Source organism: Psittacula echo (genome assembly GCF_963264785.1).
Source record: "Psittacula echo genome assembly, chromosome: 1".
In the NCBI taxonomy this organism is placed as follows: domain Eukaryota; kingdom Metazoa; phylum Chordata; class Aves; order Psittaciformes; family Psittacidae; genus Psittacula; species Psittacula echo.
The window spans coordinates 127,126,055-127,141,798 of NC_137735.1; the positions used below are offsets into that span (position 1 = coordinate 127,126,055).

Genomic DNA, 15,744 nt, shown 5'->3' on the forward strand with positions numbered 1-15,744 from the left:
GGCAGCGAGCTGTGCAGGCTCACTCAGAGGAAACCCTGAGTTTATCAGGAAAGCAGAGGTGGCTCTTCTGTCCACTTTGGATCCACATTGAACAATGCGACCTTTGGCTGCTCCTTCAGATTAAGGTCCATGACACATCTGTAAGACCTACCAACAGTTTTGGTTTCCACTCAAGTGGCTAGAAGGGGAGGTGTGGGCTCAATTCCCTCCTCAGCCTGGAGAGATTCAGCCCACCATCTCTGTCTGCAGGAATGCTCGAAAAATCAGTCTCCCCACATCTGTGGAGCAAAAGCCTCCCCTCTCCTACTGAAGCTATGCCACTGTAGAGTGGGAAAATAAAAGGATTAAATGTTTAACTTCATTAAGAAAAATGGAAGAGGCAAAACTGCTGATGAGCTGGGCATAGGGGTCTGAGCCTTGACCTCTGCTCCATGGAGCATATATATGTTGTACCTAATGGCTGTTTATTGTAAAATGCTGCTCCCAGGTGGCCTTCCTGATGATGCCAGGACTGTGGCTCTCTCTCAAGAGGTGATGGAGCTGCAGGAGCAACCGAGCTTAGGGCTTCACTCTTGCAGAGATCCTCAGCTGGAAGGCTGCAGATATCCCAGGTAGACAAGTAAATGGCCCAGGACCACTAGCAAAAATTGTTCTCTGCTTCCTTCCCCTCTGGTCGGTTCCCACACTGCCCACATGTATCACACACATCCTCCATTAACCCAAACCTCAGCCAGCATTAGGTGGTTCCTGCTGTTCCAGGAGTGGCCAAGCCACGTCCCTGAACGTCCTGGTAGCAACTTGGCCTTTCAGCTGCCACTTCTACAAGAAGTCTCAAAGCAAGCCCTGAAAGCAGCAGTAGCTCTTTGGGTTTAGCTCTCATCCACATCTACACAAACTCAGTACGGAGCTCATTCCCCCATGAGCGAGCATCCAAGTAGATGGTCTAGCTAGAGAAGGGGAGGTCAGGTAGCTCAGGGACTGGGAGGAACAGACAGCGGAGAGATGCAGGAATGATGCAGCTGCAGCAGCCAGCAAGTGGTATGGGCTGTGTGGATAGCCTGTCCAGCCAGCAATCTTGCTCAGAAAGTTGCACTTCAGACAACAAACCAGGGTCTCTGTCAGGGTAACTGGTAGCACCAGTGGCTCCTGAGAGTCTTCAGGACCCCCTGAAGCTGGGAAAGGAATGAACAGACTTGCTTGCTCCTGCTCCTCTGGCCAAAAGCTTAAGTGAGCAGCCTTTCCAGTAAGGCTGTCACATAGCGCACAACTCCACTATTGCATCTGGGTAGGCTTTGGGGGGGGAAAAATCAACCACTCTCCTCACTTCTACTTCTTCCAGCTTTGTTTCAGTCTGGGAGCTGTTGGTGTGCATTAGACATGCTCTGAGCAGTGTCTCCCTTTCAAATCCTTCAAAGACACTAGACAAAAGCACATGTATTGGTTTAGGAAGCAGAGGACACTTCTTAGCCCTAGGAAGAGGTGTTTAAACTCAGATTATGGGAATTCCAGGTGTGCAGAAAAGCCAAGCACAGATTTCACAGGCACTTACAGAGGCATTTCTCCACGCTACGGGATGAGGTGGTGCCAGTGTCTGACAGCAGCTGAGTACTGAGATTCAATCACAGTTTTGCAGTAATGCATTCTGGTGCAACCTCATCCTTGCCACCCGCAACAAGTCCTCAGGCAAATCAAGTTTTTATGGTCAGGTTTGACCAACCGAATGAGAGCCTCAACAAAGTAAAATAATATTGAAATAAACAGCACCTTAACCTAGCAGTCTGATTCTCTGGGTGGCTGTTACTAGGTAATATCAGCTTCTGGCAGCATCCTCTAGCTTTTCAGCCATCAGAGCCGCAGGCTGCTGACTCTCCCCAGGAAAGAGGACTCTATCAGCCTGTGACAGTGGTGGAAACACATAGCTTTCCCTTCCCTACATCAGCAGGGAAAAAAAGGTTTTCTTCCTGCATCCACTCTTTCTTCCCTATTCTCTATTTTTTCTTTGAACCAAAGCGACACTTTTCAATTCAATAGTTTCTCAGTTTAATTGCGACTGCAACTATCAAGGAACTTCATTTACCAATGAGCTTAACTTTAAGAAACGGTAAAGTTTAGGTATAAATGATACATTTTACATGTGTCACACAGCTAGACGCAAAGTTAAAGCAACTGCTGCTCTCCTTGAAACACTCCTCTATAGAATTTTGTTATATTCAGAAGAGCAATACAGGTTTCCGAGGAGTTTGGCCATACTCCTCCCAGCTGTGCATGTACAGGAAGGGTTTTCAGTCTCTCTGGAGAAAGTCTGCCCTGTTCTCTAGCTGTGTCCTCACAGTATGTAAGCTTGAGGAGCTGTGCTTCTCTCTGTAAGGGGATTTCAGCCAAAAAACAGAGATAACTGTAAATTGCCCAATATAAACCTGCACTGAGGATCCAGTCCCACTACATCTCCTTACTCTCTTCCCTCACCTCAGCTCCCACCAGGGCTTAAGGTGTTGAAGCAAAGTGCTTATCCTCCCCAGCCCAGACATCAGCATGTTTCATGAGGCAGTGCTAAGCCTGAAGAAGCCATCTCAGCTTCACATCATCCAGCTCTGCTTATCTTCCATCACATTCTTCTCAGCCTAGCCGCTACCTAGGACACGCACTGCTGCTTTCCACCAGGACATTATGCATCTTATAAGCAACGATTTTGCTACCTCTGCCAGCACTCCCTGGCCCATCAACTATGTTCATTCTCCAGCGGAGGGTAAGGGTAGGCACACCGTAGCTATTAGGAAAATAAAAGCTTCAGTTAAGTCCCATAGAGGTGTCTGTTAGACATGTAGACACATTAAATTAGGAATGACTGCTCTGTGAAGTCCCACAAAAGTAATCTGCACTACACAAATAGCACTGCGCACGTAATGGGCCATCTCCAGGTTAGCTGCAATATTCTGTTTGTTGCTTGCAAAGAAGCTAGTGTTGGGATGACTTACCAGAATAAACTTCACCTCCTCATTCAGTCTGTTATCCCACTTTTGCAAACATCCACAGACTCTGATTTTGGGGTTCTATGCTCTGTTAGGCACATCTCCTAGTACACTATTCGCCTCAGCATGGTAAATGGACTATTTTAGCAAACCCAACAATTTACAGTTCATGTTCACTTATATAAACAATGTCAAATTATTGCATGAATAAAAGCACTTTGAGAGACACAATTGTCTTGGCTGTATTGAACCATCAAGAAGCACTTCTGGCAAAGGTGTGACCTATCATGCAAGTCAGCTTGGTGTCTACCAGGAACAGCGAGGCAGACCTACAGAATTTGGCAAGGCTGGAGAAGACTGAGGATAGAACAGGGCCAGGATAGACAAGACAGAGCAGCAGCTTGCTCCCATCAGATGGTGTTAATCTTGAGCAGGATGAGATAGATCAGGGCAAAGAGAGGGCTGGTCCCTGCACGCACTGCCGGACTTTGCACCTATTGCTTGGATGTGTCCATGCTCTGTGCTGGAATTTGTAGAGCTGAGTTGTTGGTGTAGGGGCCGGCCGGCTGCAGGGACATGTCCCATCACCTTTAAATTCCTCCATCATAAATAACAGACCTCTAACTCTGACTGCAAGCTCATGTTTGAGGAATATATACCTATTTTAGAGAAACTGAAAGGTACCAGTGTGTTAAGTCTGCTGCATAGTAGGGAAAATAAAAATAACCCCCTGCTGTTAATTGACTGGTAAGGCTTTATGGATGTTTGTTTGTTACGGTTTACAACCATACAAATGACATTTTCTAGACCACTAAGTTAGCTCATGGTCATTCTGTTCTTTAAGAGTGACATGGACAAAGGGGAAACAAGGCAAGATGGACCTGAAAAACATGGTAACTTCATACAGCTCCATCTTGTCTGCAGAGAGACAAGTGGCAGCAGGTCCTCATTGCTACAGGTTGATAGCCTGGATGCCAAATGTGTAACACAATGTGGCTGTAAATAGAGTCGTGAAAACATGTACCAGAGAGAGGGAGTATTTCGTACTGGAAGGCAGAATCAGTATTTCAGAGATACCTACAAGCAAGCCTTCTTGCTTTAACAATACTTACTGAGTCTTACAGCTAAAACCTTCAAATCTAAGGGGCTGTGACCCCAACTCTGCCAAGGCCAGTAATGGATGTTGTGCTGGGTCTGTGCTAAGCACATCCAGACAGGGAGCAGCAGCAAGTCCCCTGGGGCCACCAGCCCCTGCCCCAGCCATGCCACAGTGCAGCCAGTCTCCAGCTCCCCCCAGCCCTACCTGGGAGGTGCCTGCTGCATAGGGCTGAAGCTGCAGGCCTTTATCAGTTTTAAGGAGACACAAGCAGCCCCAATGCCCCAACACATCAAACCCCTCCCCTCCAGGCTGCAGAGCAACCTGTGTTTTCAATTTCTGTTGCATGCCTTCTTCCCCTCTGTCCTGGGTTCAGGACACCCTCCTATCTGGCTCTGTAAGACAACATATAATGAAACTGAACAGCACTAAGACCAAAGCAGATTTTGTTTGTTTAAGTTTTATTCACATGTACAGGGGCAGTATCACTTCTAACAATCCACATACTCCAATGGGTATAATTTAGGTAAATCTTCTTTTGCCATATCAGCACAGCTACCTATGGCTGTTTCACAACTCTGCCAGTGCTGAAGCAGCTGCCACTGGTGACAAGAAGTGGCTGAGCAAGAGGCAGTAGATATCTAGTGCTGGTGCATTGATCCTGTAACTCATCTGAGATGGGGAGGATGCGTTGGTACCCCTTTGCACCTCCCTTTGCAAGGGTTGTGGTCTGGGTTTAGTAACATGTATAGATGCTGCTCCCAGCTGCCCACACTGCCAAGGGACAGAGGTGTCAGCCACTAAAAGCAGCATCTGACCTAAGAAATAGACATGAATGCTGAGACCCAAAAGAGGAATAGGAAAGTGACAAGTGAGAATGAACCCAAGGGAAAAAGCAGGTTTGAGAGATGGCGTAAGGAGCAGGAAATGGTGTGCAAGTAACAGTAGTGGACATCAGTGGTCATACAGGCATCAGTCAAATTCCCCTTTATATAAACTGGTTGGAGCAAGCCAGTATAAAAAGAATTTCCATGGCACTAGGGAAACACGGATGGACAAAGGACTAGCCATGGAAAATAATGAGGAAAAGGAAAGCAGTGGAAACTAGCACACAAGAAGAAAAAGAATACCCAGCCCAGCCCAGACTGGGATTAGCTTCCCCTGCTCATAACTGCTATCTAGTCAGCCTGGCACTGTTCAGCCTATTTTATCCTTTCTGCTCTTTTGCAGACCTGAGTGCTGAGCTGTTTGCTCTTCACTCTGAGAGCTGTGATGTCTGTGAGTTGTTCAGGAAATATTGTTTCTCAGATGTAAACATACAGAGATTGAACCAAGCTGTGTAATTTGGGACAAGGATCACATCAAAGCCCTTAAAACCTGGTGGGGGACAGCACAACTGCATTTAGGTCCAGAGTTTCAGTTAAAGCTCTTCTTCACCCTTGTGTTGAAGATCATTACATTAACATTCAGGTTAAGGCAGAATAAATGCTATTAGGACTCAGTCATAATCCTTCCTATGAGCAGCTTTTGCAAATCCCACTCTGTCATTCCCACGGTCGAAAATGCAGTAAAAGGCAGACATAAAGACGTCTCCTAAAATCCAGAGCAGGCCATTGCGAGTGGGGATGTCGAGAGACTGAAAGCCACTCATGCAGAAGGTTTGGTCTTCAATAGACTCCTGGAAGAGAAAGCACAAAGTGTCCTTGGCGTAGCCTGCTCCAGCCCCATCTAAGGAAGGAGGAAATACGGAACAGGGAGGCTGCAGATGCGCACCTTTATGACGTACTGCTCTGCTGTCAGCTTGTACTCATGATGTCCAATTGTGAAGCTTATGTGAGGCAAACTGGACAGTCTTCTGCAGTCTACAAGAAACTATGTGATGTACGGATTGAGACGGGATAGGTTTGCCTTTTTTTAAGTATTGCCCTTTGAATACAAGACTTTAGCAGCAGGTAATAGTGAATTTGCTACAAACAGCACCAGGCTGACTTACGGCCCAACACTGCCCTCCAGCTTTCTAGCTCCTGCACTGGGTCAAACCAGCCTAGCAGCTCAGACTGCTGCACCAAAGCCCCAAGGGACCCAGTACTGATGAAAATCCTTGTGAGCCCCAAAAGAAATGAGGTGAAGGGAGACTCTGATATGCCCTATGTAGAACTCAGAAGCAAAACTGAGTGTGTGAGCCCCAGCGAATCCATATCACCAACCAAAAGGCTTGGATTGGATGGAGGGAACTGCCTCCAGCCTACGTAGGGAGCGCTCACCCCACTCTCTCCCCTAACATCTCATTTTAGAGGAAAAAAAGCCAGTGAGGAATACAGCGCTTTGTGCTTATACTCTGCCCTGAAGTGGGATTTAAAGATCAGAAGAACTAAACTCTGGCATGGTCATTAATTCCCATAATAACACATCCACTTACAGTAATACAGAAGATAATTTCCTGGCCTTTCTTGTTATTTCATGAAACAACTGGTGTGTTAAATGGCACTGCAGAATGCTCCAAGCCCCGGAGGGATCTTTGTGGAAACTGTAGTGTTTAAAGTCATTGTTTTAGAGACTTCCTAGAAGGAAGAATCTAATTTTTGTTGCTGTTAAATCTGCTTTATGAAAACATACCTCTAAATCTTGTGTATACTTATCAGGTGTCATACCATTAGAACAAATAAAAGATGGGATACAGAGGATAAGACTGAAAAAGCCAGTGTGAGAGTTTGTAGGATACAAGAAGCAAGACATTTTCATTTACATTTATTCATTTACATAGCTAGTATGTCCAGAATAAATTAATCCTTGCTGGAAAGAGATATAAGTTCTGGTAAAATCATTGATGGATGCACTCACTTATAGTGGGATAAATTTGAGCCTATATACTTAGCCTGTCTGTGCTTGCTACAAAAAGAGTCATACAAAGTCTTGCTTTCAGGATGCTTTTTTGCAGAATCTGAGATGCTGGCTGAGTGTTCTTGTGTCAGCACTGGAGTATATAAACTTATACTGCCATGACCTGTTCCTGGTTTATATTATGCTAATATAAGTACACTGGAAATACACAAGTGCCACTCCAAGTCTTCTTTTCGCAAAAGGAGGCAGATTAAAAGTCCACTTTTGTCTTTGATCTTTGCGGAGCAACCATAACACTCCATGTTCTTCCAAGAGCAGTTATGGGTCAGGATCAAGACAGCTGCGAAGTTGACAGAAGCCATACAGGGCAGCTTTACTTGGTGCAGTGGAGATGCAGTGATGTGGCAATTACCCATGGGAGTCAGCCAAGGGCCAGCAATAAGGCATTTGGGTAAAAATAAGCTGCTCTTTCCCTGGCGGCAGGTGGATTTAAGCTATCTCAGGCTTGCTATCTGAGTGCTTAGATGTTACAAGGGTTCAGGTACACCATGTGGAAACTGCCAGCAGGGAGATGCAAAGGGCAGCAGAGAGACATCTCAGCCTAGGATGGCAAGGCCATGGGAAAGCCTAACCTACCTCGAGCAACTTTGGCTCATGCAAGCCCCCCCCGGACTGGTGTAGGGAGTCAGGGGTTGCAGAAGTGGGGTCACAGAGGCCACCAAATTGCACATCAAAGGTGTTCTGTCCCACTGGAGGAGAAGGAGGTTCTCCTGAGAGGCCAGGCATGGGTGGGAGAGGGCAGGACTTGTGGCAGAATCAGCAAGGGGGATGCATGAGAGAGCAGGAGAGAAGAGAGGAAAACCAGTGAGGAGACAGAGGAATAAGAGACAGCGAGGTCCGTCCAAGCACGTGGCTCATCTGTCAGGAGCCAGCGTGGTGAGTGACACCACTGTGCATTGCTCCCAAGAGCCCTGGCATGGCACTGCCTGCTCCACTGCAAGCTGACAGTGAGAGGTCCTGTCAGTGGAGCCATTGCATGGTGTAATTAAAATACCTTTCCCTTTTTATTTGATGCTGATGGGGCTGGCCATGGCAGCATCACTGGGGAGCCAATGGCTATAGCTGAGGATACTGAAAATCCTCTGATTTTACAAAAGAGAATGATCTCTGATGTAGAGTACAGACTGAGTCCTCAAACAGATTCCCCCATTACTTCCTTACACACCGGTACAGATGAGTATGGGAAACGAAGTGGACATTTGTGAGGAGGGCTGGGGCAGCAAGGCAGATGGGTCAAAACCAGCTTGGTTGTGAGTTCAGTGCTGTCCTGGAAGCAAAGCTTTTCCTGGGACATTTCTGAGCAATTATTTTGGTTATTTTCCCACCCTATAAGCTCTTTGCACCAAATACCAGTTTCTCTTTCTGTTTCCTGGTTGGTTTCTGGCTCTATAGTTTTTACCTCTCCAGTACGTGACGGACTTGCCCCAATATACTCCTGTAATCGCCTGATTTGTGAAGAGGGGCCCGTGATAAGAGAAGTGCCTGAGTCAACGATGGCTTCACAGCCGTGGGAGCAAAATGCCACCCGGCCCTGGATCTTTATACTGCAAGCAAAAAACAAAGCATCTTTAAGCAAATGGCATATACACTGGGACTGAAGCAGTACATTATTGCTAGCTAAAGTGCCAGAGTACTGACTGAGGTTAAAACTAGCTGCCAAGCTTTGCCAGTCTTTAAAGACAAGAATATCTTTAGAAGACAACAAGGTAATAGAAGGAAACTGCATGAGGAAGATGTCCTGTCTGTGGACTCACTTTACCCTCTCAAGACTCCTACAGCCCTAATCATTTGCTGCCTGCAGATGACTTTGTTCTCACCCACAGGTATGTGTCATCCAGCAAAGAAACACTGACTTCTTTGACCAAGGTTAACAGGAAAGATGAGAGCAGGACCCAGAGCTGGATTCTGTTCCTATGTGCCTTGCCCTCTTAACTGAATAGTCCACCAAGAGTCGACTTGACCACTGGTGTATCATACTAAAACATACTAATACGCTCTGCCAGAAAACAGCCACCCATGTCCCAGCAGATTTAAAGAGCTACTATACCCCTGCCTCATCCTGGTGAAACCCCTCTTTTAAAGGCACAAGGGTAAAACACTGCAGCTGAGTCTTCCTGTATAACCAGGTGTTTCTGTCTGCAGGTTTTACCTGGGGAGGTGAATTCCACCAGATATTTCATATATACATACATACTTGTTCACGTGTATTTGCCAATAGCTTTTCTCGGTGACTGGGACCCAGTGGATTGAACCTTTGTAGAGAGAATGGTCTATCCCCCCCAGAATCAACTCACCACCGTTCTCGGTGTCATCTCCTCTGAAAGAAGAAGACAGGTTAACAGAGACATGGGAGCGTGCCAGCAGACACTTAAAACGCAAAAGGCAAAGCACAGCCCTTTCTAAATTCAGGTATGGGAGCTGAAAGGGATTATTTCTAACCTATAACTGCAGATGTCCCATCTCAGAGCCTCCAAACAACCTCTGAGAAGGAATTCTGTAGGCTGCCAAGGACTAAGGCAGCAGGAGCAGGCTGAGCCAGTTGCTGCTTTTGCCTCAGAATAAACAAAACAACAACAAAAAAACCCCAATCAAAACCCAAGAAATGGGGAAATTCCTTTCTCGAGTTGAAGCTTTATACAGGTGCATGGTTGTCAACAGTTAAAACAGATGTACTTCTCTTTTGGCAGTGTGGATTTAAAGACTGACCTTTTCAGATAGAAAGAAAAGACCGGCTCCTCTACCAGCTGCTGGTTCATGATGCTGTCAAACACGGGCAGAGCATTGCCTACTATCAAGGAGGGGTATCCCAAGCCCAGCACGCCATCAAAATGGGCAAGGGCAAAGGTTGTTCCTGGCTCAAACACTGACTCGCCGAAGTCCTGGCCCTTGATGGAGATGTTACTGATCTGTTTGGTACCAAAAAAAAGAAAAACAACAAGTCCAAAACAATTGAAAGCAAAGACACCATCAATTACAATACATTATCCACATTTCAGATCCATATCAATGGATTCATTCCATTTATAAAGTCTGCACAATTGTGTGATTTGCATCAATAGAACAGGTGCTCATTTGACAGGTAGGCTGCACCAGCTCCTTTTAATGCTTTATTTCTATGGCCGTTTGCTTATAAATCCATGACAGGACCCAAGGAGACAAGCAGAAATGAAAAACAGAATTTTCTGGGTTTGTCTTGGTAGCCCAAAGCTGGAACAGCACCCTCACCTCTCAGTGCCCAGCTTGCTGGGGCCTCACCCTGCCCTTGCCTAAACCAGGTAAGGCTTTCCAGGGCAAAGCTAGTATGTGAGCTGTCTTAAAACAGCTGTCCCAGAGGCTGACACCTGTTTGAGCTGGATGCTTACCTGCAGCGTGTCTTTGCCAGCGATGCCCAGAAGCTGTCCCGTGCCATACTGCAAGGAGAACGCTTCCCCGCCATGCTCATACGAATCCGACAGGAAGGACTTGAATTTCTGGTGCACCCCTACACAAAACAAATGACATCTGTGCACTGAGGGGAGGTAATGGTGATGCACCTGCTCCCCAGTGCAGAACCAGATGAGATGCAGGAGGAAGGTGTTGATGGAGGTGGCTGTGCCCTGCAGGCAGCCCAGTTTTTCTGTACCTTGGAGGTTATTTCGGGTTGTAAAGACAAATTTAAACAAAAATGGGCATTTTCACACCACTATTGGTAGCTGTCCCAGGTTTATTTTCATGCCTTTTACATCAGGCACCCCATGGTGCAGAAGGACCCTTGGCAGTGCAGCCAGTGCCTGCCCTGGCTGTGGGGTGATGTGGAGGGACAGAAACAGAGGAGCAAGCCAGGGAGGGGAGAGTTGTCCTCAGGGGTGCTCCAAATCTTCCCTTCCCAAATCCCTGCTGCAGGCAAGCTCCTTGGGAAAAGAGAAGTGTTCAAGGAACCCAAGACAGAAAGAGCAAAAGGGAGAGTAACATCTCTTACTGCACGCTTCACTGATGCAATAAGCAGAAGGGACCCAAAAGTTGGAGGAGCCGGTGTCAAACACGACGGTGAACTTCTGGGGCGGTGTGCCGACACTCACAACTCCATAGTACTGCGCCTGGGGGGCAAACAACACAGTCTGCTCTGGGCTGCCGTGCTATTCCTGAGAAACGGGCAGACTCGGGAGCATCACACAGCGCTTTCTCAGGGGATTGAGTGCAATTTGAACATGCAGGCATGCACAGGGAAGTGAGTCTGGCTCCAGGAGTGACTGCGAGCAGCAGATTTCACTCCAGCTGCATGCATAACAGTGCAGGATTTTTAAAGCCTGTTAAGCAAACATTCAGTTGGGTTCCCCCACGAAGTCAACAAGCCCTCCTACACCGACTTCAGTGGTCAACCCCAAGACAAAACTCTCACACAACCACACAGGCAGCTCCTTACTGATGTCAGTAAGAAACTAGTGGTGCAGAGACAGCACAACCGGCCTCTGCCAGCATCAGAGGGCTCCAATCGGTGGCACACTGTCACATGTGGCTGAGCTTTTTCCTTTGTAATTATCAACTATTAGAAAGTCAAAAATTTGTTCTGTTGCATTGACTGTATCTGATGAACTGAACAAATTCATCAAGTGGAAAAGGAATGAGTGACCATTACTGGATACCAGCTGAGGACAGAGATAATCTGTGAATACGTGAGTGATGGAGCGAAGAGCTTATCCACATCCCGAATGCAAGTGTCTAAGTGCCCCTATCTGGCCCTGAAAGAGCACTTCAACATTAAGAGGCCTATTTTTAGGAAGAGGCATTTCTGGAATTCAAACGCAGATAGAAAAGCAATAGCCAGTGCCAAGCCTTTTGTAGCAATGCAAATGTTTGAACGTGTATCTTCAAGAGCATACTTGTTAATTAATACACTGAATATAGGTTCTGACCAGTTTAGGGTCTGGATGAGATAGTCATGAAAAGGCAAGCAAGTGCACCATTTAAGAGAACGTAAGTAAGATTTTATTCCCTCCTGTATTATACAAACCTTTATCAATTAATCTGTAAAGTGAGGCAGTTCTAAGACATGTTCATCAAAAAGAAAAAACAGAAAAACCACAAACACCCTGCACTGAAACCTCCACAAAACTGATCCTGGTGCTAGTTGGATATGTTGGGGAAGGGGGTTTGTTCTGTCCTTTTGAGATTTATCCCTCTTTGATAAGCTTTAAAGCAGGCTGAAATGTTTCAGTCTCCTTTATTCTTCTTTTACAGAAGAATACATCTTACACACATCTGTAGCTCATCTTGACATATTTCATTACAGCCCTCAAGTGTCAGGAAGTTCTTGGTGAATTAATTCAGCCTTCCCTTCCCTGCTCAGATGCAGCCTCCACAACATCTCAGCAACTTAGCTTTTCTTTATATAAGCATAACAGAAGGATCAAATAAAACAGAGAACAGAGACCATCCAAGAGGACAACATGCTAAACCCAGGAAAGACAATTTACAGAACGGCTGACCTGCTGACTTGCCTGTCTGAGATCTAATAGAACTCCTTTTTTTTTACCTTTTTCAATTTAGGTGGTCAATTCAGCTAGGTTAGTGTGAGACCCAGGTCAGCCTCCAATATTTAATACACATTAAGCTCAGGAGATAAAAGCAGACAAATAAAACCCCTACTTGGGTCTTTGCTATCACTGATTTATGATGCCACATGGTCAAATAAATGAGATTTGGGGGATTTCTTTATACCATGCAAACATCCAAGTTTCTGATAAATAGAATACAGCTAAATGAAGTAATCAAGTTCTGCCACAAAAAACCCACTCCTGAACCAAGATTGATACAGGCAAACCTACATTTTTGTAGGTTTGCAATGAAATGAAATGAAACACTTTCCAAATCAAGTCCAATCCAGATCTATACAAAAATAAAACTTGTCAGAGAACTACCACTGCTAGACTACATCAGCTTTCTACCCAGGTCCCATCCTAACCAGGATCTAGACATGCTTTATTCTGCAGACTAGCAGACTAATTTTTTATGATCTAATAGCCAATGGTATTATGATCTAACAGTGTAGAGCAACAAGCCACATCAAGCCCTGTATATTCATTGAGAGACTAGATTTGAAATGTGCTGGAAAAAATAATGCGCCTTCAAGAGAACAACGAGTCCTTATGATTGCATTACCAAAACTGTACTTACATTCATGTAATCATACAGCCTTTCTGAAGCGGTTCCGATTGATAAAGCAATATCTGCAGGGAAGCAATGCAGGTATCTCCGGGCAAAAATGTCGGGGTGGTGATTCCTCCAAAACTCCTCTAATTCCCCCTTTTCCTTCAGCTGTTTCTTGATAGATTTGAATTGAATGAGGGGGATTCTACATAAACAACATAAACGCACAAAAATTCACTGGCTCTCCTTTCTAGAGCTCTCATACACTCTTTTATTGTTAAATTTGCTTCTTTTTTGAGACCTCAAGTAGCAACAAGCACCCTGGAAAGCATTTCAAGCGTGCCAGTGATGCTCGATGTATTTTCTTACCGTTCCAGGGCCAGGGTTAACGGGACATAAAGCACAGCCAACAGCATCACCCACATGGCTTCAAGCAGGTCAGAGTCTAACAACACTCATTTACTCAGAAGTCCCTTTTTTATAGCCCGTTGTCAGCAGAGGGCTGTTCGCCAGGTCAATCAATCACAGGAGGTCAGTGCTTTGGCAGAAAAGTGATTCATTTGCTCTCAGAGTAACCGCTGGATTGTTCAAATAGTGGTGTCCAGTGGAGCTACTAAGACACAGATAACCAGGGCACAGTGTAGACCAAATAGACATTTTATTTGTAGACCAAATAAACATTTCATTAACAATCCTTAATGCCATTTACATACATACATGGTATGAGCTTGGTTACTGTTAGGATGCGAAAGAGGAGGTCGTCCAGGAACTTGCCTGGCTCCCTCCAAGTAAGCTTCTTTTCAAGGTTATTTTAGTGACAAGCAGCCCAGATGTGTCCAATGCAGAGAAAGAGGACATAACATGTAACCATTTCCCTTTTACATGGAGGCATTTCGGCAGGGCATTTGATAGGGTTATGACAAGTCATCCCCTAACAACTGAAGTTTAATTCCCTATTTATGGGAGAGCTCCAGACTAAACATAACTGTGACTGCCACATGAAAAAATGGAGTTCCAAAGTAAAAACCATGACAGGCTGCAACACACAGTAATAAACAGCCAGTGGCTTTGTGTGGGTTTCAGCAAGACGTTTGGAAGCGCTCGCTTGGGTTTATTTTCCTGCGAGTTTCCTGAGGTTAGCGATTCCCACCCCTGCCTGACACTTGGGTCCAACTCCAACTGGCGGAAAAATCATGGTGTCAAAGAGGCTGATCTGGCAGAGAGCAACCCCAGCCCTGTTAAATGCCTGCGAGGAAGCTCAGCGCTGAGTCTGTGAGCTACTTGTGAGACATTCTGAATCTTTCCTCTGCATGAGGAAGCACAGTGAGCAATCACATGCTGCAGCCTGGCATGCGTCAAAGCTAAATGTGAATAATCAGCCTTTTTTATTCAAAGGGCTACGCTAGGATGCTGGGAAAAGAGCAATGACAACTTTTTCCCTGGAATACATCACTTATTTCAGATGAACTGCTCAGCACATGAGGGTAAACTGGAACTCAGTACCCCCCCCAAAAAGACAGCAGATGTTTCGCACAGCGAAGAGTGAATGTTAAGAACATGGAGGAGGCAGGAGTCATCATCTGCTCTAGCAACAATGCTCCAGGCAAGAAAAAACAAAAAAAAAACCCAAACACACAGTGTTTTGCCTTAAAATAAACTAATTCAGAGCTCTAGTCTTTAGTCCCCTGGATTTTGAAACACGTTTTACTTTTTCAAACTTACCTGCAAAATCATGAGGGCTACAGAAACTCAGCAAAGGCTGGTGTCCAGAGCTTTGTGCAGAGCTTTGGATCTGAAAAAGCACCAGCACCTCTAGTCCCAATTTGTATAAAAAATACTAAAATCTAAAAATCACAGCTTTTACATTGGTTTCCATTTTACTGCGATTGGTCTTTAGTTCCCTAGCTCTGAGCAGCGTTCCCTGTTTCTTGCGAACTCAGAGGTTTCACACAAGTTCTCAGCAAGCAACCACATTTTCTGCCCCACAGCTGTCCCAGCCACCAAGCTGCAAGAGCTGGGTGCTGGCAATGAGGACAGTGAGCAATAGCTGTGGTCATCTGTGAACTTCCAGGGAGCAAAGGCATTTCTCAAGGAGCCTACACGCGCCACCTGATGCGCAGCAGAGCAGATGTCATGCCCTCTGGTAGAGCAGTGTCACTTTGACAAGAGCAAGACAACGTCTGTGCTGAGCACCTTTATCGCTTGAACTTTCCCTCAAATGCCACAAATGCTTCTGGGAAGTCATTAATGTTCACATTGGAGGGCATCAGGATAACTTTGAAGACATGAAGTGGCTTTCAAAACACCGCCCTGGGTCTGGTGAGGGGACTGCCTTTGCCTTAGAGCCTCCATCGAGTCACTGGTTCTCAGAAAGCTCAAGATCATTCATTTATTGCAAACATAGCCCTTTGTTATCCCATCACACAAAGGTTATATTTTCCCCAAATACTCTGATCTCACTGTGTGTTCCAAGCAGACATTCATTTCACCAGCAGAGGTACAAAATGCGGCAACAGAGGTCATCTTGACTCATTTTGATAAGCTGGAATAATGATTAAACTACAATGCAGAGGATGCCTAAGAAACAGTTGTATTGCAGCTTAAAAGTTTTAGTAGAAATAATTCAAGTAGAAAAAACTATGTAAGTGCCTG

The 15,744-nt window shown here is 45.6% G+C and overlaps 1 protein-coding gene across 1 annotated transcript; it reads right to left on the bottom strand.

Moving 5' to 3' along the window:
* Positions 1-5,563: 5,563 nt before the first annotated feature.
* On the bottom strand, positions 5,564-13,517 carry LOC308217216 (cathepsin E-like; the record flags this gene model as incomplete). The annotated part of the gene is made up of 9 exons (XM_080610165.1): positions 5,564-5,743; positions 5,839-5,937; positions 8,366-8,510; positions 9,161-9,283; positions 9,673-9,872; positions 10,329-10,447; positions 10,925-11,042; positions 13,120-13,297; positions 13,462-13,517. 9 exons carry the CDS (start codon positions 13,515-13,517, stop codon positions 5,564-5,566), a joined length of 1,218 nt encoding a protein of 405 aa, XP_080466291.1.
* Between the last annotated feature and the right edge of the window lie 2,227 nt (positions 13,518-15,744).